We start from the raw sequence: 26,509 nt of genomic DNA on the forward strand, positions 1-26,509 counted from the left end.
AAATTATTTATTTATAGATCAGTTTTTCAGCCCTGTACTGTATCTGTAATGTGCTAGGGACTGAGGTATCAAAGGTCAATAAGGTATATTACTTTCTTCAAGGAATTTATAATCCACTGGGATACACACAAGTGAGTGAACAATTATAACATAGTATGGCAGATGCTCTTTCAGGGAAGTGCAGTAGGAATACATAATTGCTGTGCAGGGAAGGGGAAGTGGTCCATGGAAGGATCCACAGAGAAACTGGAATTTAGCATAGTCAAGGGAAGTAAAGTTCCTGCAGAGGGAATAACAAAATACTAGGGTTGCGGGGGTCTTGGACAACTGTATTGAAATGGGAAAAGAATGTGGTAAGAAATGAGTCTTGAGGGTTAAACATGACACCTTCATATATCATATTAAGAGTTTGGATATTATCCTGTAGATAATGGGAACAAATGACAGGTTTTAAAGAGACTAGCTTGATTGCATTTGTACTTGAGAAAAATATTTCTAGCTGTAATGTGGAGAATGAATTGGAGAGGGGCGGATGAGAGGCAGTTTTCCAGCTATTAACGTACTAAGAGAACTGCTTTCAGTTTTTTCAGTGTGGTTGGTTTTCCTGAGTAAATTAAATGTAATACCATGGGAAAAGCAACAATCCATAGAAATATTAAACTGAATGTTGTTAGCTAAGGAATCAAAGAGTGGTAAACCAGTTGGAAAGAAGGGTAACATAATGACTAGGAGCAGAGATTAGCGCCAGATGCCTGGTTCTGCATTCCTGACACTACTACTTCCTGGCCTTGGTCCTTGAGCAAGTTATTTAATATATTTGTACTTTAGTTTCCTCTTCAATCAAGTGAGAATGATAGTAGTATGCAATTCAGGGTTAGAGAGAGAATTAAATGTGTGTGTGTGTGTGTGTGTGTGTGTGTGTGTGACCATTTGGAACACAGTGCTTATAATTTTGAAAATGACTAGGGAAAATTTAGGAAGAATGAAGAGTACCTTAGTTGTTTTACATTTTTACCTCCCATAGCTAAATAGTGATTTATCATCATACAGCAGTTCTCATATACTTAAACCAGACACTGTCATATTTGCACATGACTTTAAAAGAAAATAAAAAGAATCATTTATTTCTATGGACTGATTTCCTTTGTAAATTTATTAGATATTCATATTATAACATGGTTCATATTGAAAATCCATTCTTTTTTTTTTCTTTCCTTTTCTGTTTTGAATCCTTAGCAGCATGATATGTTAAACAGAATTTTAAGTAAGACAGCCTTTGACTTATATTACGGCTCTTTCACTAACCAATAATGTGGGCTTAAACAAGTTTTTTAACCTTTTTCAGCCTTGGTATCCTTATTTGTAAAAGTTGAATAATAAGACCAACCTAGTAATTTTTTCCTGAGAATTAAGATAACATATGACATGGTTCTTAACACACAGTAAGCACTTCTAATTTGTTTTTAATCTCTCCATTTCAGAGTTTGTGAAGGTTAAATTAATGAATGTAAATGAAAATGTTTTTTAAACTGTAAAATGGCATATATATACCAGTTATTATTACAGACTTTTAGTAGTAAGTGCTATTTATGTAATGGCATATTTAACAGCCTGTAGCAGATAGGTGTTCAAGGGTCTACAAAATAAATGTCTTAGATATTCAAAGCCATTAACTCAATAAGAAGTTATATATACTTATCTCTTATTTAGTTATTGTCAAACATATGGGCAATTCTGCAGCATAACCTTGCTTTTGACCTAATAGCATTACTATTATAATTATCATTATTATAATGAAACCATTTAAGAGAATTTCTATATTATTGTCATAAGACAGTCCTTTGTCTCTTGGCTTTGTAGATTTTAATTGAATTAGAAACAGCCTTATTAGATGATGAACCACATTGGTACAAACTTCAGACCCACGATGTTTCTTCATTGCCACTTCCCCACCCTTCTCCATATATGCCACGACGACAACTACATGGAGAGAGCCCAACACGGAGGTTGCAAAGTAAGTTTTCAGTAAAATTTATTGTACCTTTATTGAATTATCTTGAATGATATATATGACATAGAATTTGAAGATACCATTATGGGTATTAACAGTCATCTGTTAGTATTTTCATAGCTTTTATTGAAGCTTTTAAATTGTTTGATACACTCAACTGTATACATGTAGTACTCACTCATCACAGTATGACACACAATGAAGCTTAGTTATGTTTTAATTTTACCTCTTAGAATCTAAAATATAGGAATGAGATAGCTAACGTAGTAGAATTTGGTGATGTACCTGTAGATATCTGAAATTATGATTTCCACTGTCATTAAGCCAAGTATTTTATGAATACGTAGGATAACAAGTATAGCATAGTGGTTGAAACCGTGACCATGAACATTACTCAGACAAACTTGAGTGTAAATATTAATCCTCTCACTTAAGAGTTGTATGGGGGCTTCCCTGGTGGCGCAGTGGTTGAGAGTCCGCCTGCCGATTCAGGGGACACGGGTTCGTGCCCCGGTCCGGGAGGATCCCACATGCCGCGGAGCAGCTGGGCCCATGAGCCATGGCCGCTGAGCCTGCGCGTCCGGAGCCTGTGCTCCGCAGCAGGAGAGGCCACAACAGTGAGAGGCCCGCGTACCACAAAAAAAAAAATAATAATAAAATAAAATATACCCACAAAGGAAACACCAGACCATGGTAATTTTATAGATTAATTCTCTCAAAATTTCAAAGAACAGATTTTTTTTTTTAATCTACACAAATTCTCCCAGAGAATAAAAAAGGACTAATTCTCAATATTTAGCTGGGCTAGTGTAACCTTGCTTCTAAACCAAAAGTTTAGTACAGGAAGGAAACAGGCCAGAATGAATTGTAAATAAAAATTGAAAATCCTTTATGAAATATCACTGAACTTATAAGAGACTTTCCTCAATCTTACAGAATGTAAATTCAGCAGATATCACTTTAAATGGATAAATATTAGAAAAATTCTATTTAAAATCAGAATTTAGAAAGAACTGTAAACTTTCTCTGTTTCTTTCCAGTATTATGCTTACTAGCATAGAAAGACAGGAAAAAGAAAGAAAAAAGGCATTAGGACTGGGAAGTAAATTGTCTCCATAGAAAAATTCCAATTAAACCATAATAAATTTATTAGAAGTAAAGAAAAAAAGAGACTTTAACAAGATGGTTGATTAACATTATTTTACAATAAAATTGCATTTCTGTTTATGAGCAATTAGGTTAGAAAACATAATTTTAACAGTATTTCTAATAGCAATAGAAATGATAAGATACAAAGGATAAATCCAACAAATGTGGAAAATTTGAGTGACTGAAGTTAAAAATTTCATAGAGAGATCTTAAAGAAAACTTAAATGAAGAGAATGCCATGTTCATGGCTAGTAAAATAATGCTGTAAAATATGCCATTTCCCCCTGAATTGATGTATTGGTTCAATGCATTTCAAATCAAAGTCCCTATAGGATGTTTTTGTGCGGTTTGATAACCTGAATCTAAAATTTAAATGGAAGAGCAAAGGAGAAATATCAAATATATGAATAATTAGGTAAACGATTTGCTTTTCAATATATAACATTGTAATAATAAAGACAGTGAGTTACTGGTTTATAGATAGACAGCCTGTACAAGGAAAAAGAAGTAGAGCACCAAACAGATCCTAGCAGATAGAATACATTTATTTATAGCAGAAGTGACATTGCAGATCATTGTGGAAAGATAGAATGATTAAATAAACAATGCTGAGATACGTGTTATCCATATAGAAAGTGAAGTTGCATCCATATCTCATGCCGTACAGAAACTTAGTTCAAGATGGATAGGATATAAATGCACAGAGCAAAATTTTTAAACTTTCAGAAGAAAATAAGGGTATCTCTGTGCTTGTATAAAAGCTCAGGAAATTTCTTAAAGAAATTTTAAAATTTCTTCTCTTTAAAAGAGAAGATTGATCCATTCAGTGACATTAAACTTAATTACTTGATTTCATCAGAATGTGACAAGATCCACATAGAACATAACTGCAATATATTTAGCCTCTATAGGATTAATATCAAAATAGGTCAAGACTTCCATCAGGAAAGTAATCAAGATTCTGAAAGGCAGTAGCATTTACAAACCACATATATACCTCACCTCCCACTCTCACCCGCACCCTCACACACAAGAGGGCTCATAAAGGCTGATAAAATGAACTTCATCTTTTGCTGGTGTCATTCTTATTTTACATTAAAGGCAGATCTGATCCTTGATCAATATGAAAAGCACGTAATCTTTATGCTCTGTACTGCACCTGGCACATTAAACTAATCATTGCTTTGTCCTTGATCATTTACAAGGTGAAATCTTGTTACAAGCTGAGCAGTTCTTCTTAAGTCTCCTCAATAGCCTCATCTGTGTTATCCCTCCTTTCTCCCAAGTTCACTTAGAATGTATGTCCTAATTCTATAAATCCTTTTGTGAGCATTCTGTTGGGATGTTGTCAGATAATGTAGTTTCCATATTAACTGGTGCTATAAGAGCCTCAGATTCAATTGGGTCCAAAACTTTATGACATATGGATTTGGAAGGAAAATAGTAGTGAGTACACTCAGTGGGACGACATGACCAAAAATGATAGGTATTACCTAATCATTAAAAGGAGAAAAACAAGAACTGCAGTTCCTGGCAAAAAAGAAAGACTCCCTCTCCCAAGAAGGCAGGGATTACAACAAAATATAGAGAGAGTATTTCTAAGGGGAGGTTGCAAATGTTGGAGGGCATTCCTAGAACATTTTAATTATTGCTATTTTATGCAACATGAACTTTCAGTGTTTTATAAACCTTACAGGAAAGTATTTATTTTCTGATAACAGAGTTTAGTCTATGTAATGAGTAATGAATTATGTAAGTAGACGGACAAAACAAGTTCTCTTTTGAAATAGCAACACTGTCTTCATTTATCATTAAATATTTTCTGATACCAAAGAAGGGAAAAATGCTTTAAATAAAAGTTTCTCTTATGTAAGGTGTGCCTATTCCTGTAGGCACACCTCCATGTAGGTGTTTTCTCCATGTAGGAGAAAAGATAGATTAAAAAACAAATTATAACATGTTTATTTATATATGTGATATATGTCATCATTAAGTGTGAGGAAGGTCTGCTTTAGCCATCAAAGCTCTACTTAACTCAATTTAATGTTATTTTTGCCATAGCATGATTAACGTTTTAAAGTTTTATTATAGATTTGTGTTGTAAGGAAAACAGACACAGGGCTCTTGAATTATAGTAATTATTATTGTTCTGTCTTATGTTGTTTCTTAGAAAACATAACACAGGTCACAATGTGTAAGTCAGTTTGTGGATGACTTATTTCTCGTATTTTTCTCAAAGCAACAGAAAACAACTAAAGTAATAGTAAGGGAAGGACATTTAAGATGTCTTAAATTATGCTTCCTCTCCATGAGTGTGAAAAATAAAGATTGAAGAATTGGGTATATTTAATTCATTAGTCATGCATATTAGAAAAAGACACATGAATGACTTTGAATATAACATTGTTTGTATTTTGAAGTTTACTAGATTTAAATGCCTTTGTCTAAAAGCATCTAAAACTGACCTGATTGAGCTATTTTTGACTCGGCTTTTTGTCCAATAGATTTTATCAATCAGCATCAAATCACTAACATGTATTATTTAATATTTAATATTATTTCAGGCTTTAATCCTTTTAGGAACTTTATCTTATACATTTCAAAAATAATACCCTCACATAATGAAATATATGTAAAAACAGGTGTTTGTAAGGTCAAAATGACTTTTCTTCTCTCTCTCTTTTTTTTATTCTCAAGTATTCCATTCAAAATCCTTTCATTTGTTTTTCAGGTTGGTGAGGGTTTTTTTCCTTAAATGATCAGCAATTCTAATTATTGCTATTGTTTGCTTCATAGGGTCTAAGAGAATAAGTGATAGTGAAGTCTCTGACTATGACTGCGATGATGGAATTGGTGTAGTATCAGGTAAGAATTTCAGAATTATTTTATAGTGATAATAAGGAAGTGTGACTCATCATTATTTACCAGTAAATATGTAAATAGATAGATAAATATAATGAGGTACAAAGGACTTGCCTCTTTATGCCCCCTCCCCTGAAACAGCCTATGGCAGTTTAAACTGAATAATTCTAGTTGCTGGAATACCTGTACCAGTTCTTAGATTGAATATTCTATTGAAAGATGTCTCATAAGTAATACCAGTTTTCTATTTTTAAACTACTAAGTAATAAGGATTTCACTATAAATTTGAGAAGTTATATAACTGAAACTTCTTTATACCTCACTAACTGTGAAAAAAATCTTTCTAACATCACTAACATACCCAAGTATGTCAAATATTTGAATCCACTTTTTGAAATTTTTTTCAATGTTGTTATGTGGATTAGTATCAGGTGCAGCTACATTTTGAAATTATGGTATTGTGGTTTAAAATATTGCCTCATTTATGGTTAGAAATTTATCTGATGATTTAATATTTTAGGTAAGTAGCTATTTTTTAATAAATTCTGGCAAAATTTTTATATATATTATACTCAAAATATTATAAAAATGTTTGATTCTCTTCTTCTTGGAGGTTAATTAGCTCAGCAAATTTCATAAGCATAACTAATTTTATCATGAACAAAATATGTTTTATTGTATGTAAGACGTGCTGCAGTTGCATCAGTGACTGATAGTTTTTGTTGGACAGTTTTTGGTAGAATATGAGTCAGTTTGCATGCTACCAGTGTACTACTTTTAAAAAACCCAATGACTATCTTTTAGTCTTTATTTTTTGCACTAAGGGTTAACAATATATTAATTCACTAAGACTGCAAAAATATTTTTCATGTTTTATGGTTTGTGAATTAAACCTTAAAAAGTCATATTTCTCATGATCTCTTGCTTGGAGATCGTTAGCAGTTTTTTCCTGCTTGTGTTCTAGTCCTTTAATTGACTTTTCAACTTCTTCTCTTTATTAAATATCTAGCCACATCAGATTTTTTCCACCCAAAATATTTTCCTTCAGGTCATTAAAGCTCTTCATCTTGATGCCATTTTTGGCATATCTCAATTCTTTTATTTTCTACTTCCAGGATGACAAAAAAATGATCATGTTATTATGTTTCCATTCTGTTAAAGGAACTGTATCTTTTGAAAAAAAACTTTTCAGGAATCATTCATTATTTTGGTTAATACTCTCTGGAAAAATTTTTGTTGTTACAGAATCGTATTTCACAAACCTACACAATTCAAAGTGTTTACCCTGGGTTCATTACTTTTTACTACCATGAAACATCATGGTTTCTTGTCTCAATGTTGTTATTAATTTTTTTACTATATAGTGAATCATTTAATAATCCATTGAGGAAAAAAGACTGCTGTAATATCCTATATGTTGTTATTTTGAAATCCAGTGTAATTTTTGAGACATGGTTTTTTCATCATATACCATATTTTAATAATGCATTTGAAAGATAACATTTCAAAAACTACAGTACCATAGTCCTGATTTTGATGTTTATAAAAAGGATATGGAGATAACTTCAAATGCTTGGAATATATCAGAATTTACATATTTACTTCAAATGGTATTCAGAGTGCTTTCTAATATTGTTTATTTCTTAAAGAAATAACTATAGAGTATAGAAATTAGAAACTTTTTGTCAAGGTAATCATTTTATTTATTTATTTATTTTATTTTTTTAAATAGATCTTTATTGGAGTATAATTGCTTCACAATACTGTGTTAGTTTCTGTTGTACAACAAAGTGAATCAGCCATATGCATACATATATTCCCATATCCCCTCCCACTTTTTTTTTTTTTTAACATCTTTATTGGAGCCTCCCTCCTTTATAATTGTTGAGAATTATTTGAAGCTCTTCTAGGTCAATGAAGAAATGAAAATGTTTTTAGAATAAACTTGAATCTTTTACTGAAGATTATTAACTGTGTAAAAAAGTTTTACTCTACCTAGCATAGGGCCTTGGACATAGTAGCTCTCTAAATATTTGAATATTTGTCTTTCCTTTTCAATTTAAGTGTTTATAAATTATTATTTTATCTTACTGTTATGCTTTATTCATTATGCTTTACATTTAGTATATTCAGAGCTTTTCAACTTCACTAACATTTTATGTTTTTTCAGTGAAATACAAAATACAAGAGATCTTAGTGTATAGAGAACTATAATCTTAATATTTCCACCTTTAGATTATCGACACAATGGTCGAGATCTTCAAAGCTCAACATTGTCAGTGCCAGAACAAGTAATGTCATCAAACTATTGTTCACCATCAGGGTCTCCTCACCGAGTGGATGTTATAGGAAGGACTAGATCTTGGTCACCCAGTGTCCCTCCTCCACAGAGGTAAGACAGCATAACATTTTATTTGTAAGATGATATTATAAGCCTATTTATCATAAAATATTATTGGAAATTTTCAAAGATAATAAATTCTTGTAGAAAAAAGTTACTTAGGGAAAAACATACCTGCTATCAATAGCTTATATAATGAGAGTAAGATGAAATATGGGCTACTTTGTAACTTTAGATGACCTATATATAATTTTATAGTTATAGTTATAAAGAAGATCCAACTTCCAGTCTCATATATATATATTGAGCAGATCTAGTTAGACTGAACTAATCATACTCATGAATGATATAGATATTGATAATTTAAGGAATTGGAAAAAAGAACATTTGATGGAGCTATACAATTAAGAACAATCATGAGAAGACTAAAAAGGAATGCATGGGCAATGGGAAGAATTGCTTGGAAAATCTGCAACTCCAAGTCTTATGCTTAGTGGAAAACTCTGATCAATCCAGTTAAGTACAGAAAGCCTTAATGGAGTAAGAACCGTGGAAATAATGTGTTTCCTAACAGGAAATATGTGCATAATTTCACATTTTATATACTTGCAATGTTTAAGGAAATTTGAACTCTTAGAATGACAGCCTTATAACACTTATTTTAAATGAGTAATTGAGTTAGTTTTAGGCATTTAGACTTAGAATTTTAAATTGTAATCTTAATTTTATACATGGTATTGGATTATTTAAGAGAAAAGTTTTATTATATTTATAAATTTAACAACTTATAAGGATATTAAGGACTTTAAAAGTGTTAATTTAGACAATTAATTGAAGAGAAAATCTAATATGTTAAGTTAACAAACATAGTTTAAAATGTTTGAAGATGTTGAATTAACTAAATTTATAAATGGGACTAAAATTATTAAAAGTCTTCTGAAAAGTAATTGTTTAAATGTGGTAGGCCTATCAGTAGAGTAATAAGATTTGTAATCTGAAATTTAAAGTGCAAGAGAGAAAGAGATTTTGAATTTGTAGCTTTAATAAATTAAGTCCTTTCTTGTTAAAAAAAAAAAAAGAATGCTTGACTTTTACCAGGGAAAAACTATTTGAACATGCCAATAGAAAATTGGCATGGGTTTTAGATTAGATTCACCTGCACATAATAGAAAGCCCGTAATAACAGGAGCTTATGTAAAAGGTTTATTCCATCATGAAAAAGAAGTATATAAGTAGACAATCCAGGCCAAGAATGGCAGCTTAAAAAAATAGTCATTAATCAATTCTAAAGACATCAGTTTAGATTTTAAAAGAAATAGCAATTAATATCCCTAAAATAAGATCCACCAATATATTGTCTATAAGCAACATGCTGAACTCATTTTCACCATACAAATCTATTCCTCCTCCTGTGTTACACATATCGCTATCACTGCTATACACCTGGGAGTCATCCATTCATAGTTTTGATAATCCTTATCTCCATCCCCATTGATATTAGCTTACTTTTATGTTATACCTCTGTTATAGCAGCAATCTCCTATTAGTTAAAACAAAACAAAAACCTTGGACTTGACATTACAGTGATTTTTGTCTTTTTCTACTATCTTTATTAATAAACTTTGTTTCTTAGTATAATATGTGACTATGGTCTATTAAGATATTTAATGGATCTTGCTATTTCAGTCGGAATGTGGAACAGGGACTTCGAGGGACACGCTCTACTACGGGACATTATAATACAATTAGCCGAATGGATAGACATCGTGTCATGGATGACCATTATTCTCCAGATAGAGACAGGTAAATATGATCAAATACTATTAGAGCTTATTATAATTGCTGCCTTCAGGAAGAAGGTATTACCATAAAATATTTTCATCCTGAACTTGGGTATTTCTTATCTTAGTTTCTAAAACCATATGCTTCCTTTACAATACCTACATTGATTCTTGTGATTGCCACATCATTAAAAAAAATTAAAGAAACAAAAATAACCTTTTGTTTGGTAAGAAAAAAAATTCATTTTGCTCTTTCAATTTTGGTACTTTGTTAAATCAAACCAGTTAAGTTAGTGAATTTGCACATGAGGTTATATTGATAATCATGAGGAAAACAAGATGTTTTATTATTTTTACCGTATCATAACCAATTATCATATAGAAAAATACTTTCATGAGACAACAGATTTAAAGTCTTTTACATTCATGTGGGAAATAAGTGTGACTTTTTTTATATAAAAGTGTTAAGACAAGTTTGGTTTGTTTAGGAAACAGACACAAAAACTGATTCATGAAGAGGTTTTTCCTCATGGCTTTCAGTAAACCTTTTAAGCAACTTAAAGAATCATGCTTGTCAGCTGCTGTACTTGAGAGACTTCTCTGAATTTGCTCTATTAAATGTGATATACTTAGAAGTAATATGCTATGTTTCAATACATACGTTAATTACTACTAATTTTTTTAAGTTAAGCAAATTGGTTAACCCTCTAATTCATGGTTTGGTTACATATAAAATAGAAAATGCTATGATATATCCCCAAAACTATTAAAAGGATTTAAGATAAAGATTAGGATAGAAAGCTTAAATTACTATTCAGAGAATATTATGATGAAATAACACGGGAACTCAGAATTCTCTTTGTATGCATCCTAAACTAATTTTAGTAAAAACACTTGTGGGTTTTCAATCAATTGATATGAAAATTTGCTGTCAATATTTATATATTTAATTGTTTTATCTAAATCTAGGGTTATACTCAGTTCATGCTTATAATTTCATTGTGTTGGAGTACACTTTTCCAAAAGAAAAGATAGAGAATATCTTAGTCTTTAATAGTGTCAAACAAGTGTTGGCTTTTGTGTCTGAGATCTAAGAAGAAATAAGAACTTATTAAATTAATATCTTTCTTAGTGTTGAATGAAAGTTAATGTAATGTTTTATTTCTTTTTCATTTATTTGACTTTTTCATAGTGGTCTGTGTCTTTAGGGGTAATTATAGGCATGCTACCTATAGAAATTGATGTTTATCAAGTACAATAATAGTGAATATGTTAGTGTGATTAGGAAGGAGTCATATTAGGGTGGATAAATGAGTTTTTTGATACCTAACAGAACTTAAGTAATTTTTGGAAATTATTTATGTAATGATTCATAAACTCCTTGTTCATTGAATGTTTGTTAAACAAATGATGAGGGAGAAAAGTCTGAAATGGCTTTAAATCTTCCAAGTTTATATAAAATGGACTTGATATTTTCTCGGAAGATAATACGGTATGGTCTAAATCTTGCAGAGAAGAATAGAATAAAGTTAACCTCTAGAATTATACTTACAAACAAAAATAGTCATTATCATATCAAATACATAATATTTTATCGGTATTTTAAGACATATAGCCCTAAGGCTAGTGACCAGAAAAATACTATTAAATCCTTGGTATTAGTTAATATTTGAATTAGTCATAATTGAAATGTCATATTTTCTTGTTTACTTTATGAATCTTTTAGTTTAGCAAAAATGTTCAAGTAATTCAGAAGTTTTGGGGAAAGATGATCCATGTGGTTTCATTACTTTTGTGTTGTACATTACCAGATCATAATTACTCTTAATTGTGAGCTGTTTCAAATCCTTTTTGAAATAAATAAAATAGAATTTCATTTAAATAGGACTGTAAAACCATTTCTAATATATTAATTTTGAATTATTTTTGTAATCATTATTCATTAACATGAAGAATCAAAAATAAAAATACAGTATTATTCATGTAGGTAGTCTATCATATTATTAAACAATGGGTTCTTAATTTCTGTTTTATCCTAATATTCTAAAAGATTTTCTATAATAGAATGCATGTGAAAGCATTGTAATTTTTATGTACTATTTAGAAGGTAAGAATACTTTAGACCTCTTACAGTGAACTTTCATGAACAGCATTTTATAGAGTCAATCAATAATACTGTTGATTAAAAAGCCTAAAAGAGAATTTCCTTTGAGAGAGTAGGTAAAATTTAGGTATTTTGAGTGGTGCATTAACCTTTCTTGTCAGTAAGAATTGACACACTGACCTTAATAGTATTTCATGGAATGTACTTTTTTCATAGGATTTGGAACCAAATGGCATTGGGTTTGAATTTAAGCTTTTTGCCACTTGCTAGCGGTGTATCTTTGTGAAAACGAATCTCTTTAACACTTGATTTCCTTATCTATAAAATTAGAATATTAGTACCAACTTTATAGGGTTGTTGGGTAGATTAAGTGACATAGTGCCTCCAGTTGCATGGTACTCAAAAAAGGTGCCTTACTCTTAACATTTTAAAAGGATTTTTGGCTTACAAATAATTTACATTTTAATGTGCTTATCAATTAAGCAGAGAAATCAGTCAATTCAGGTGTTTTTTAAAGACGTTTGTAGAGAATATAGGACATGAGTTGTACCTTGAAAAAATGGGCATGTTTATTCAGGCAAGAACAAAAGCAAAGACACAGAGGCAGAATACACATGTACATCAGAAAGACCCAGTACGAAGGATGCAGGACTTGGAAACATATTGGAAAGTGTGAATGAAGATAATGGCTTTTACATTGGCTATATTGGGTGAGAAATGATGCTATTTGACATTAATTTGTAGTACCTGGTTAAACTTAAGGGTGTAACAATATCCTTTTCTTATAGGTAACATAAAAAAAATTATATATAAAATTTTGATTGGATCTTTGCACATCTCACTTTATTTTCATGAGTCAAATTCCTATTATGTTTTGAAAAGAAAGTAGGTTCATTACAAGTAATTCAGAAACTTGGATACAAGGATATTAACTAAAAATGATTAATTGTAATGGCCATCTTTCATCTTCCTTTTCATCGCCCATACTTTTTGTATCATTGTTTCTCTGGTAAATCCTGGTAACTACTACAACAAGGAACATCATTTTTCTGGGGCAAACCATGTGACTTTAGTATTAGAAATATTTCAAGAGCTTATTTGTTTATAGGAGTTAATTTACTATTAGAATAAGTGTGGAGTACTAGATACTATTTCTGTAGCATGTCAGAGATATCTTACAGTACATATTTTTATGTCTATCCTAGAGACCGAAATATATTGGTTGCATTTAATTCCATAGAGTATACTTTTAGCATAAAAAGAAAAAAAACATAACACTGGCAGAAGATATATTACTTCATAAACTTTTTTCTTCTATGCATTCAATGAATGCAGTTATATTCTAAAACGAAAAATGCCCTGTTATATGGATCTCTGAAATACCTCACACACATGCTATTTCTCTACTCTTTATCAGGCAACCAGCTACCAGAAAGTGCCAAACATACCTATAACTATTTATAGTCTTTTTGTGGTCCTTTCAGTTATAAACTATGAGAGAAATGCATCTCTGAAAGTTTGAAAATATAGAGAAAGTAAATGAAAAGAGAGAATTCATCGTACAAAAACAATACAACTTTTTATTCATTATATTTCAGGAATATATTTTAGCTTATTTAAATCATAGTATATTTTAGGAACTATAAGGTAGCAAAACAGTAACAATATCAGAGACAGAGCAGAAAGTTTGGAATTAGGTTGAGATTGTTGGAAACTTAGCTTTCAAAATCTACAGGTTACTTAAGAATAAGATTTTTATCTCCTTTTGTAGTCCTTTTTATGTATCTGCTAGTCCTAAAAGGTAACATTCAGGCTAATGAAATATATAGAAGGATAATTCATTAAAAATATAATTTTGTTTTGTCTTCAAAGATTATATTTCTTAGTAAGAATCAGAGTGTGTCAGGAAATTGGATCAGTAATCTTGTTCAGTTCTTTGAATAGTGATATTTTTTTCTCATGATTTGAGAATCTGTTACTTCATTTCTTTCTCTTTTTAAAATTTAGTCACTTTTTTAGTTTTCTATTTTATTCTTTTACAGTGAATTACAGCTCTGCTCAATTTTTTAAAAATTTCAAACAAATTGGATTAAATGCATTTTGTAATATAACAACTTTAACTCATTATGAATATTCATGCCTATTGCTTAGATTTTATAATATCTGTTAATTTGGGGAGAAAAGTAAGAATACTTTAATAGAGAAGTATAAATAAAATGTTTTTAAGTTGTACTAATTGGATGCAGCAAAGGACTTCTGTATCTTAAGTGGATTTTAGGGGGCTTACTAAAACAGTATGGTTAATTTGTGTAATATTCATAGATGCGTCTTTATACTTTTCACTCCATCTCAAGGGGGGATCATGACCAGATTAGGTTAAGAGGTATAACATATCTATAGAAAAGTATATAGTCAGGGTTCTCCAGAGAAACAGAACTAGTAGGTTGGATAGAGAGAGAGGGATTTATTTTGAGGAATTGGCTCACATGAATATGGAGGCTGAAAAATTCTACCATCTGCTGTCTGCAAGGTGGAGACCCATGAAATGGTGGTATAATTCAGACCAAGTCCAAAAGCCAGAGAACCTGAGAGATGATGGTATAAATCTCAGTCAGAGGGCCAGAGAGTTATGAGATGTCTAGCTCAAAAATGAGGCAGGAAAAAAGGGAAAAATTCCTCCTTCTTCTTACTTTTGTTCTACTCAAGCTCTCACCAGATTGCCTGATGCCCACCCACAATGAAGAGGGAAATCTACTGATTCCACTGATTCAAATGAGAATCTCATCCTGAGACACCTTCACATACATACCCAGAAATAATGTTTAATGTGGACACCCCTTGGCCAATTAAGTTGACACATAAAATTAACCATCACAAAAAGGGAAATAAAACAAACTGTTGCTTGATGAAGGTGATTCCTGTACAATGTTTTCTTTCGTGTTATAGAGACAAAATTAATTATAAACCTCCCCAAGGAAAATATTAGAAATTGGATGATGATATATATGTTCTATGATATGAAAATTTTAACAAGCTTTGAATTTTACACATTTTTGTTACTCTTAAGTAATTTTCAGAGACAGTTGATTCCTTTTTAATGCAATAAATCCCAACATCACTACTGCTGGATTTTCTTTCTCCTCTTTGTAAAGCCAAGAAAGTCTCTTTTTGATACCATTTTCCCTATTTTCTTATACTACATAGGTTTGTAATTTTTTGTTTACAGTTCTAGAATGTTTCTATGATTATGTGAACAACTGCTCTCTTTGGACAGTAGGTTGACCATGAAAACAGTGTAATTGTGTTATACTTTTTAGTTCAACCCAAAATATATTTATTGAGTGGGTCAAGCATTATGCACAAAGATTTAAAATAGGCTTCCTCCTGGTCTAGATAAACAGATGATCCAACTGATTATACTAAGTAATTCATACCAACTAATTATACAATATACCAACTAGTTATAAAATGTAGAGGACTGGGAGGCCTAAGCATAGTAGTGTTGGAACAGATTGGAGAGAAAATTACTTGCTTGTATCTATTGGAAAGACCTTCAAAGAGAAGTTGGACTTTAAAAATGAGAAGAATTTTGAAAGGCAATGAAGTGGAGACAGGGAGTATGATGGGCATTCTTGGATGAGTGATGAGCATGAACAGAGTCTGGAAGTCAGGAGAGTATGGGATATATTTAGAGAATCTTAGGTAGTCTTTGTACCTAGATAAAAAGTTGTGGTATGGGAAAAGGGAAGTAATAGGAGATGAAGATTGAATGTAGCTTACAACTTAGTTGGCGTACCATTTTAAAGAATATATACTTGTTTTTTGATATGGGAAGGCATTGAAGGATTTGGAGCAATGTGCCTACATGATCAGAAACATACTTTGTAAATATACTTCCATAGACAGAGTGGACCAGGAGAGGGTTGGATTCTGAAGGAAAGGAGACCTAATAGAAGGTTATTTCAGTGGACATGGTAAGCCTGATTTAAGGTAGTGGCAGAAGAAAAGGAAAAGAAGGAATAAATCTGAGTTATTTAGGCATTAGAATGGGCAATGTTTGTAAATCAGTTGAATGTGGAAAATAAGGAAAATGGAGGAGTTAAATTTTGAGATTTTAAAGCTTGGTTTATTAAGTAAATACTTAAATCCTTAGTTGAAAGTGGAATTAAAAGAAAAGGAATAGCTAAAGTATTATATTAAATTCCAAAGGGGGATTAAAGAGTTATATATGAAACTAGAAGGGCCTTTAGAGATTATAGGGTACTATGTTCTAAAGAGGTACGTGAAGAATTGCTGTTGTAGGTAAGGATGAAGCCAAATGGGTAGGGTCTAGGCTTCTTCCTCCCTCTGTAGCAGTGCCATTTTGATTTTATTGAATTCCTAAATATTGGTTTTACATAAAATTTTGTTTGAAAAACAACTGGTCTTCCGCTCAAAAAGAAAGTTGGAAAACTACTGCTCCAGCCCCCTTATTTCACAAATGTAGCACCAGATGTCCAAATAGGCCAATGTCTTGCTTGTCTCACAATTAACATGTGTTTTTCTAAAATGCCTACATGACACTCAAGCAGCCATGTGGAGATCCCAGGAAGCCCCTGGAAATGTGAAACCCAAAGACAAATCAAGGCTAAACCGAAGTGAGAATTTACACTATAAAAGCAAATAATATTATCCAGAAAGAAGGTGTTGGAGTATAAAGAAGGTCGAGGAACAAATCTTGGGAAACCACTGTCTCTGAGGAATAAAAAGAAAGGGAATCAGTAAGTGAAATGGATAAAGAAGCACTTAATAGGCAGAGACCAGACCAATGTGTACATGTTAAGAGCCTGAATTTTGGCTGAAGAAAGCCCAGAGTTTGAAGCCAGTCCTGCTACTTACTTTACGGCCGTGCACAAGCACTCACAGCCTAGTTTCTCTGTCTGTGGGAATACTAGACCCTATCTCAAAGAGTTGTTACGGGAAGCAAATGAGATCTAGACAAAGCTTTAATGGAGTATGTGGCACATAGTTAAGTGTTACATAAACACTATTTTTTTTCATTGAAGTATAGTTGATTTACAATGTCATGCCAATCTCTGCTGTGCAGCAAAATGACTCAGTTATACACATATAAACATTTTTAAATATTCTTTTCCATTATGGTTTATCACAGGATATTGAATATAGTTCCCTGGACTATACAATAGGGCCTTGTTGGTTATCCATTCTAAACTTCTAATGGCCAGAGAGAATAGTGTTTCAGAAACCAAGAGAGTGTCAAGAAATAGAGGTTGAAAATCATTGTCTAAAATCATAGATAAGTGGAGTGTGATGAAGATCAAGAGGAAATTAAAGGACTTTTTAGAATTTCACAGGTAATATTCACAGCTTCAAGAGAATGATAGAGACAGAAATCAAATCACAGTAAGCTTTAAGCATGAGAAGTGAGAAAGTCGTAGCAAGAATTGTAGATATGTCTAAGATGTTTTATGATGAAAAAAAGTCAGAGGAAGGCAAGGTTAGTGAAGTTTTATTTTTAGGATTAAGTGCAGTTGTGGAAGGGAAGGCATGAGACAAAAATGAATGAAGCAAGGTCATGTGGGAAGTAGGATTACAAGTAGAGGAATTGCCTCTTCGTTTGCTGCAAAAGAGGACAAGTGGAGATATAAATATATATGTACTCTATATTTAGAGGTGTTGAGAGAGACCAAGATTGGTTTCCATTTTTTACTGAAACATAATGATCTTCTGCCAAAATTAAGTGTTTTGACATGAAAGACTTAAAAAAAAAGAAAAATTTTAGATCAGTGCTATAGAAAGAAGAGAATCAGCTACAGAAGGGTAAAAAGGTCAATGTGCTACTTTGATGGCTTATGGTAGTCATGAGGCATGAAGTGTAGCAGAGCCAATAGCATGTAATAAACATATAATAAACATAGTGAATGGAAAATGGATAGCATCTGATACATTTACAAAATAAAATTAGTATTCAATTAAAGGAATTTGAATCAGTTTGCTCCTTTCTAAATGGAATTTTATAAACTCTTTTAGTTACTTTTAATTAGTAATGATTGAAAAAGAAATAGCAACCTTATAAAATCTCCTAAGTGTGATAAGTATTAGAAATTACCTCTTTTATTATTTTCCTCTTAAGCTTTCTGGTTATTTTATTATTTTTCTCTTTCTACCTTTCCTCCTAAAAAATGAGAAAGCATCTGTATTGTATAACATTTTATAGATGGTGCTAAAGATGTTTGAGTGATAATTGATAAGATTTTATTTTGAAATATTATTTGTTTAATCTCAATTTGTTACATTTTCTTGTGTTTTGTTTTAGAATATTTAGCATATTTTAACCTTTAGCACTGCCATATTACAATGGACATTGGGAGGAAGGAGCAAGCTTTCCAGTAACAGTTTTCATTTGCTTTGCTTACTATCTGCTTATCTTTTTTGAATCTCACTTTTAAAAATTAAAATGTACTTTCTCATTTCTTTCCTGAGTCTCATTTATATTCTTGTTTCTACCATGCTTGCAGTCATTTTCTTACTCTACCTCGCTCCAGATACAGTCAGACCATTGAACATCATCACAGGGATGGCAGGTATATTTTTCTTACAATTGAGTCTGTTCGTAGAATTGCATGTGCCTATCTATTGATATGATATAACTCACTTCTATTTTTGTTTTTTATATATACATATATGGTTATTGATGAAACATAGAAGTATTATCCTTATAAAATAGTAGAAAATAAAGCATATATAAACACTTTAATTGTGTTAGGATGTCAAAAATATAGCTTCCCTTAATGGGCTAGGATCATCTCTGATGATTCTAAAAGTTTAACTCACCAGAAATTACATTTGACTCTTATTACATACAAAAGTAGAATAATAGTATTATTAAAAATTAATTGCATTTGACAGCCCACCTTCCTCTGCAGCACTAGTTGATAATTAGATATTTAGGCAGAACTAGTTGATTGGTACATATCTTAACAACCCACTTCCCCCACCTCCCTCTGCAGTCAGTCCTTGAAAGTGCTTAGGTTGGGCTGAGGTTTATGAGGGTAAGCTCAGGTTTATGGTTACCTTGTCAAAGGTGGCTGTGATCTACTCGTTGGTTATGGTAGATGAACCCAGATCCCTGGAGAATACTGAGTCTGTCTACCGAGACCCAGTATTTCTAGTCTACCACCATTCTCCTTGTACTGAAGGGAAATATAAATTACCTGGCATTTAACAGAAAGGAAGATTAGCTTTCTAGTTAATCCTAGAAGGAAATCGAGTGGGGAAAGAAGGTCTGTAAAGCTTGCAGTTTCTCAAGGCTAAACGTAGCTTTAGGGATTTGAGCCAGTTCAGTGACAACATTTTTAGGCCTGGTAGGCAGAGAAAACGGCAATGATAATGTGGTTGTGGATTTAGCTGTATAGATAAGGAATTATGTGCTGTACTCACTCTGACTATGGTTTCAAAGTGATTTGGGTTATGTGTGACCGCTTTTATCCTATTAGTTTAGTTAATTAAGAGTTGATAATGAAAGAGCTTAGAAAAAAATAATTGAAACTAATGGGTAAATTCCTAAGGATTGAATTCATTTAGACAAATGTGGAAGGAAACATAGAGATATCATCAATAATAAATTCCTAATAATTCAAATTTTGTGATGTCTTTCAGTAAATGTAATTGAAATTTAGTGCCTTCCAGTTTATTATATGATAGTGGTTATTGCTATATTTTATTTTCTTTTACATTTCTCAGTCTCTTTTTCTGTTATTTTGCTTCAATACTAAATAATTTTTACTTTGTTGTTGTTAATGACTTTTATTTTTATTATTGCTGTATATTACATTCAGACTATTTTTTGGTTGCAATGATCATACATTTATCTTACAGAAATGTGAAAAGCAGTTTTATAATTTATAATTGGGCAAAAAACAGTTTTATAATCCTTATAATGGGGCAAGACCTTTCTTAAGGTGGGTGGCGTGAATGAGACATTACTGATTATAGGCTTATTCTTCTTACACTGGTATCTTTCCAGTTAAATATAAATTAAGATCATGAACCACATTAGTTTTTTATACTCTGTATTTTTCTTAATTATCAATAAGTAGCTTGTCTGCTTCATATCATTTATTCTTTCAGTAACCCAACATAGATAGAACCAGTTCTTTATCAGCTCTAGGTTGGTTATCAATTTCATATACTTACTCAAATTCTCAGTCTCAGCCTAGCTGGCCTATTTTGATAGAGAGATTTCTGAATTGTCTTTTGTGCCATAATTTAGTTTATATTCAGGAAACACAATATCATTGATGTTTATATTAAAGTAACACAAGGTTAGAAAAATCAGTTTTAGAAAACAAGTTATCAAATAACTTACTATAAGATTTGCTGTCACTGAAATGATTCAAATCTGTGAGTCTAGTGTATACCTACTCTGGAAAAGTTGGATAGATTTTGTGAGAATGCAGTCTTTAGTTGCTTTTAAAAATATTATCTTTTATTGTTATTACTTTGACACATACAAAAGAATGTGTGCATGTTTCAAAGCATAGTAATAAAATAAGCATTTATGAATCTACTACCCGAACCAAGAACCAGAATATATGGTTGGTTATACTCCTTGCATCTACCTATAGGCTCCTTGCCTATTGCATTCGTATGCCTCTTCCAAAGAAGTAGTAAATGCTGTACTGAACATTCAGCTTAATATTTCCTTCCTTTGTTTTTTTTTGAAAGTGACTTTGATCATTTATTTCACTCTGCTAACTTCCTGAGTTACTCAGTCCCGCTGACTCCCACTTAAATCCACTATGAGATTCTGGGGATTGTTGAAAATATAAAAACTCTTCTAGTCACCTATCCCTTCTTCTTTATTTATTACTGTAACATTCCATGCTTTCTTGTTTAACCCCTGAACCTTTGTAGGTAATACAACTGAACACAATCACCCATTTCCCTTACACATTGATATCATCTGTTGACCTCTTGGTTATGCTATTTTATGCATGTGGCTTTAGTTTTCCTCTTTATCACAATTTCTGCCATGAGCCTGAGTGCTGTTAGCATTCACCTGAATGATCTATTCAGCACCCACTCACTTCCTTGACCATCTCGAATTAGAGGTAGTGAACTTTACCCCCAGTTCTACTTCACTCAGTCACTCCCATGACCATGCTCTGAATATTATCGTCACTTGAAATTGTTCTACCTTTGAAATCTTTTTAATTTTTTTAAAAAATTTAATATTTTATATAATTTTTAAAGGTTACTTTCCATTTACAATTAATACAAAATACTTCACTCTTGGACAAGAACTACACATGGTTCCTTCTTATTCTTTCATTGAGTTACTTTTAACTCATTGGTTCTTTTATCTCAATAGACAACTCCACTCTCTTTACCCATTTACCTTTCCCAATTAGTCTCCACTTTTCTTTACTTACTTACATATCCAGAGGTTGAATCCATTCTCAGAAATATCCTCAGTTCCCTTGCTACATTGTTCTGCTTTTACCTATTTGACAAAGTCCAAATGTGGATCAATCTCTGTCTCTTGCCAAATGGTTTTTTATCTAAATTACCCAAGTTCTCCCTAACTACCTACTTGAGAAAAAATAACTGAACATTTAAAGGAAAAGTGACCTCTTTATTGAGGATTGTGGAAAGAATAAAAAGAAATTGGCACCAACTTTCTAAGTATCCAGTTTCCTGGTCTAGATTTCAAGGTGGCATTAACTATCATGGTCTGGGAATTCCCGTTCTGTGAATAAATATATGTTAATAGTTCCAAGTAGACCATAGTTTGGCTGTATGAAATCTGGAATTTCCTGAATAGAATAAATGTAGTAAACTCAACATGGCATCTCCAATATGTGAAGAATCAGAACAATTGGTCTCTCTGTTTCATGTTTGTAAAATGAAATATTATGAGTGCTTTCTCTTTGGAACAGATGAAGAGAAGCTTAAATAATGTTTGCTAAACTTCTTTTATATTACTTCAGGAAACAAATATTTAACTAATATTAAGAATCAAAACTTCTTTTTCTTCTGAACAGGTTATGCTGACCAGTGCAAAATTATCTCTGATCATTGTGTATTTTAAAACACATTCAACATTTAAACAAACATACTTAGAATGGATATCAGGTTACCTTTTATTGATTTCCCTTTAAGATATATCCTTTATTTCAATAAATATATCTTTTATATTTTAAAATTTACCCCCAGCCCTACTTTTCCTCCTAGTAATTATCTTTACTTAAAGCTATACATAGCATATTAAGGAATCACTGACATTGCTGGTGGACAACGTGGCAACTTTTACATAAAAATGCGATGGAGGAGATGACAACTAGGCTCTATCTTAAAGGAAGAATTAGAATTATTTAGGGGGAGGTAAGGTAGGATGTTGGTGGAATTTTCAAGAAATATATGAGCAAAGTTACTAAAGTAATAAACACCGTGTTTTAGTGCTGTTGGAGCATTAGCCACAAGGCAGGGAATAGCAAGAAATGAATCTGGAATGATAGAGATAGTCCTGATTATGAATAACCTTGTATACTCTCTTAAGGAACTTAGGTCTAAGACTGTATGTGATAGAGGTACTTTGAAGACTTTTAGTTTGGGGATGGCTATAATACATTTATTCACTCTAGAATAATTACTCTAGAGACTCTGTGGGTGGTTGATTTGAGAGAAAAGGGTATGGAAAAGAAAAGCACATACCGAGGTATTTGCCTTGTTCTAGGACAGCAGAAACTCTTTGAGGGCCTGAACTAAGTAAGGTAGTGGATGGAGAGATAGAAGATGAGAGTTAATCAATTAAAATCAATAATACTTGGTAAACAATGGGATTTGGATGTTGTGGGGGAACCAAGAGTCAAGAAACGCTCCTAGTCTTACAGCTTGGGTAACTGGGTGCCTGTGGTACCTTAAAAAGATGGGGGGAATTGTTAGGAGAGGAATCAGTTTCGGTGAGAGACAAGTTCAGTTTTGGAATTATTGAGGGGGCTAAGAGGAAACCTCTAGCAAGGAGTAAAATAAATAATTTTCAAGCTTAAAGTAATTTAGTCTACGTAGAGCAATTTGCGAGTAAATTTACTACTAGTGGGAAGTAGCCACAAAATGAAAGTGAAATCAACCAGAAAGGCTACCCATGAAATGAGAGCCAAGGAGTTTTCCTCTGCCATGGGAAACATTATCATTTAAGTGGTAGATGAAGGAAGAGAAATTTCTGAAGGACATAGTGAAGGAAGAATGAGAAAAGTAAGAAGAATAGAGCTAAAAAATTAGAGAGTTTTAAGAAAGAAGAAATAATGTCAGCAATAAAAATAATAAATGAAAAATGCCCATTGATTTGTCAAGGGAGAAGTCACTGGTGACTTCCACTGATGATTTTGGAAGGGTAGTGAGGGAAGAAAGGCAGAATTCAGTGGCCTGAGGCATGACTGAGAGATAAGAAAATAAATACACCAAAAGAGTGTGGAGGAGAAGTATTAGATAGGGGTATGTGATACCAGAGTAGGTTTCTTTCTTTTAGAATAAGAAATATACCCTGTGTTGATAGGCTTGGAGGAAAGAATGCTTTAGGAAAAAAAGATAGGTTGAAAACACAGGAAAAAAAGAGGATGACTGGAAGAAAGGTCTTAGAGCAGTAGGTAGGGCTAGCCACACAGGTGGAGTTTGTAAACATAAACAAGCTCTTATTTACCATTGAGACAGGAGGAAAATAGACGAGAGAGTTGGAACTAAGTAAGTTTTTAAAGGATGTTAAATTGAAGGTAATTTTGTTTGATAACCTCAATTTTGTTGTTGCTGTAATAGAGATTACATGATTGTTTTTGAGACAAATTCCTGAGGATTCCCAGAGGTTGAATACGATGTTTGATTGAAAATGAGAAAGTTTAAATAGTTGTTGGGTAAAAACTGATGGGTACTGATTAAATATAAGTAAAAAGATTTTTGGTGATGCAACCACGGCAAATGTTGGAAACCATGAATTTGTAATGTGCCAACCTCTATGAATGTATACTTTGCTTAAGCAATACCCAGTTGCCTAGATGTTGAAGAATCAGATTATGGAATTGAACCAATTTTAGGGTTTTGATGAATGTTTGGAAGATTTGGTATAAAAGGGAATCTGAGTGTTTTTATAGGAGGGGTTCAGATGATCAGTCACAGAGTCTAGGATGAGAAGGATGGAAGAAAAGCAAAGAGGGTGCTATATACTGGCAGGAGTTGGTTGGACCAAGGAACAAAAACTATCAAATGGAGATTAGGTAAATTGGGAGTGAGATTATAAAACACCTGACAGAAATAATGATTGTCATCAGTTTGAGATATTGGAGTTTAATATTTCTGAGTTTAAATAGTTTCATTGGATTCTAAGATCCACAGTGTTTCCCTAGGAGGGAGCGCTGATGCAGGAAAAAAGTGACAATTATTGAAGTTTTGAAGATCCGAGAGTTGTGGTTCAAGATTATTGAACAATTTTCTGCACGTGCATTGAAATCTCCTAGCATTACCATAGGAATTACGGTAAAGAAGACGGCAGACACCCAGTTCCTCAAATTATCAATGACTAAGGGATAGTGATTGGAAGTGGGATAGATATTAGCAACCTGAATTAATAATGGATCTTATAGCCAAGGGGCATGCTGAATAGAAATAAGGACATGTACATTACAGTGGGAGAGTAATGGCCAGAGTGTCTCTAGGGAACCAATCTCTCCTAAATCCATGGACTTTGAAATGTGAAAGAATAAGTAGCTTCTGCAGGTGAGAGTTACACTGGAAGGAGAGTCTGCAGCGTTGAGCTAAATGTTATTTAAGGTAGGGATATGCAGAAACCATTCTACAGAATGGTTGATGACGTAAGGAAGTTAGTTAACAGTGGATAAGGATTCTTGAAAATATAGCTAAGAGAATCAGAGAAGATTAAAGTGGTACAGAAGAGAGTACAAGAAATGAAGAATTTAGAGAGAAGATATCAGGGGGCAATTGGGCTTGCCCTTTACTTGATACTAAGAGTTACAGAGATAAGATGCTTAAATAGAAGTGATATACCTCAACTATCCTAAATTTATCCTAAGTTGTTTTGGTGCCAGAATTGGAAGTTGTTTTGGTGCCAGAACTGAGTTAGGTTCTGGGAAGGGTCTGACCTGAGGCTAGAGTAGTGCTGAGGGATGCCATAGCGTTTGAAGAGAGGCAGTGAATGGTCTTTTCTTAAGGTATTTGGGGCCATGACTAGGACCCTAATTAGAGAAAGGTTTCTGACAAAACTAGTGGAGTCACAGGAGGATGAGATTCCTGTGTGGAATGTAGAATGTTTTCCTGTAGATGCCCTATCTGAGAAGTATACTGAAAGCCCTTAGTGAATGGGATCAAATCTAAGTAATTCACACTTCCTGAGCTACCCCTCCCCTTTTGCCTTAATTTCTTTGCATTGTTACAAACCTCCTTTCCTCTTAGAAGCATTTTCTTCTCCATCACAAGTAATCTATTTGTGTTTCTGACTGTACGCTTTCTTAATTTCTCTGGAATTTTCCTCCATTCATTATTTCTTGTTTCCCTTACATTTCAATCTCTCTTACTTTACTAATTTGTTTTTCCTCAAATTGTTGTTACGGAGGACTGTTGAAATCTCCTTGATAATACCTTCTTTCTATTCTGCCACACCTTCAAGCTCCCTTGAGAATGATCAATTTCTCTCTCTTACTTAGGTCATGTTTCTTGACTATGTATTTTTACATATGCTTTCTCTACTCCTTCATCAGCTCCTAAGCATTAACCCTCTACAGTCTGACCTCTGCTTCCAGCACCTTATTTTAAATGATTTTCTCCATGGTTCTTATTTGCTGTATCTTTTTACACATATTTATCCTTGTTATGTCCTTGCATCTGCCATTATTAACCACTTCTCTTTTTAGCCTTTCTAATGAATAGTGAAATATTAATATAATACAGTGACTTCTCAAACTGTCTGATTATCTGACTGACATCTGTACAAGAATATTCTTGCAACGCTTCACAAATTTAAGTCCAAACCTGAAGTTACTCTCGTTCTTCCCAAGAATTCTTCTATTTCTGTTAATAGATCATCCTTTCATTTTGGAGGCTGGGAATTTCAGGCTCTTTCCTTGGTTTATTCATGTCTTTCATTTAATTCATATGGTGATTTGCCAAACATTATATAGAGGAAAAAAAAAAACATCCCTGGTCAAAGAAGTTAACAGGCTTTAGAACCAAGAAAGCACAATTCAAATTCCAGC

General features: G+C 32.5%; 1 protein-coding gene across 2 annotated transcripts in view; it reads left to right on the forward strand.

Annotated features, from left to right (window-relative positions):
* The window catches only part of RIMS2 (regulating synaptic membrane exocytosis 2), a 566,417-nt gene that overhangs the window by 342,850 nt on the left and 197,058 nt on the right, over positions 1-26,509 (forward strand). For both annotated transcript variants that reach the window (XM_027131585.1, XM_027131586.1), the window contains exons 15-18: positions 1,861-2,014; positions 5,957-6,025; positions 8,258-8,414; positions 10,050-10,166. In XM_027131585.1, the coding sequence (XP_026987386.1) occupies positions 1,861-2,014; positions 5,957-6,025; positions 8,258-8,414; positions 10,050-10,166 (497 nt within the window). The remainder of the gene's footprint in view (positions 1-1,860; positions 2,015-5,956; positions 6,026-8,257; positions 8,415-10,049; positions 10,167-26,509) is intronic.

This window comes from Aethalodelphis obliquidens, unplaced genomic scaffold (genome assembly GCF_003676395.1).
Source record: "Aethalodelphis obliquidens isolate GAN/ISIS:26980383/991018 unplaced genomic scaffold, ASM367639v1 scaffold39, whole genome shotgun sequence".
NCBI lineage: Eukaryota > Metazoa > Chordata > Mammalia > Artiodactyla > Delphinidae > Aethalodelphis > Aethalodelphis obliquidens.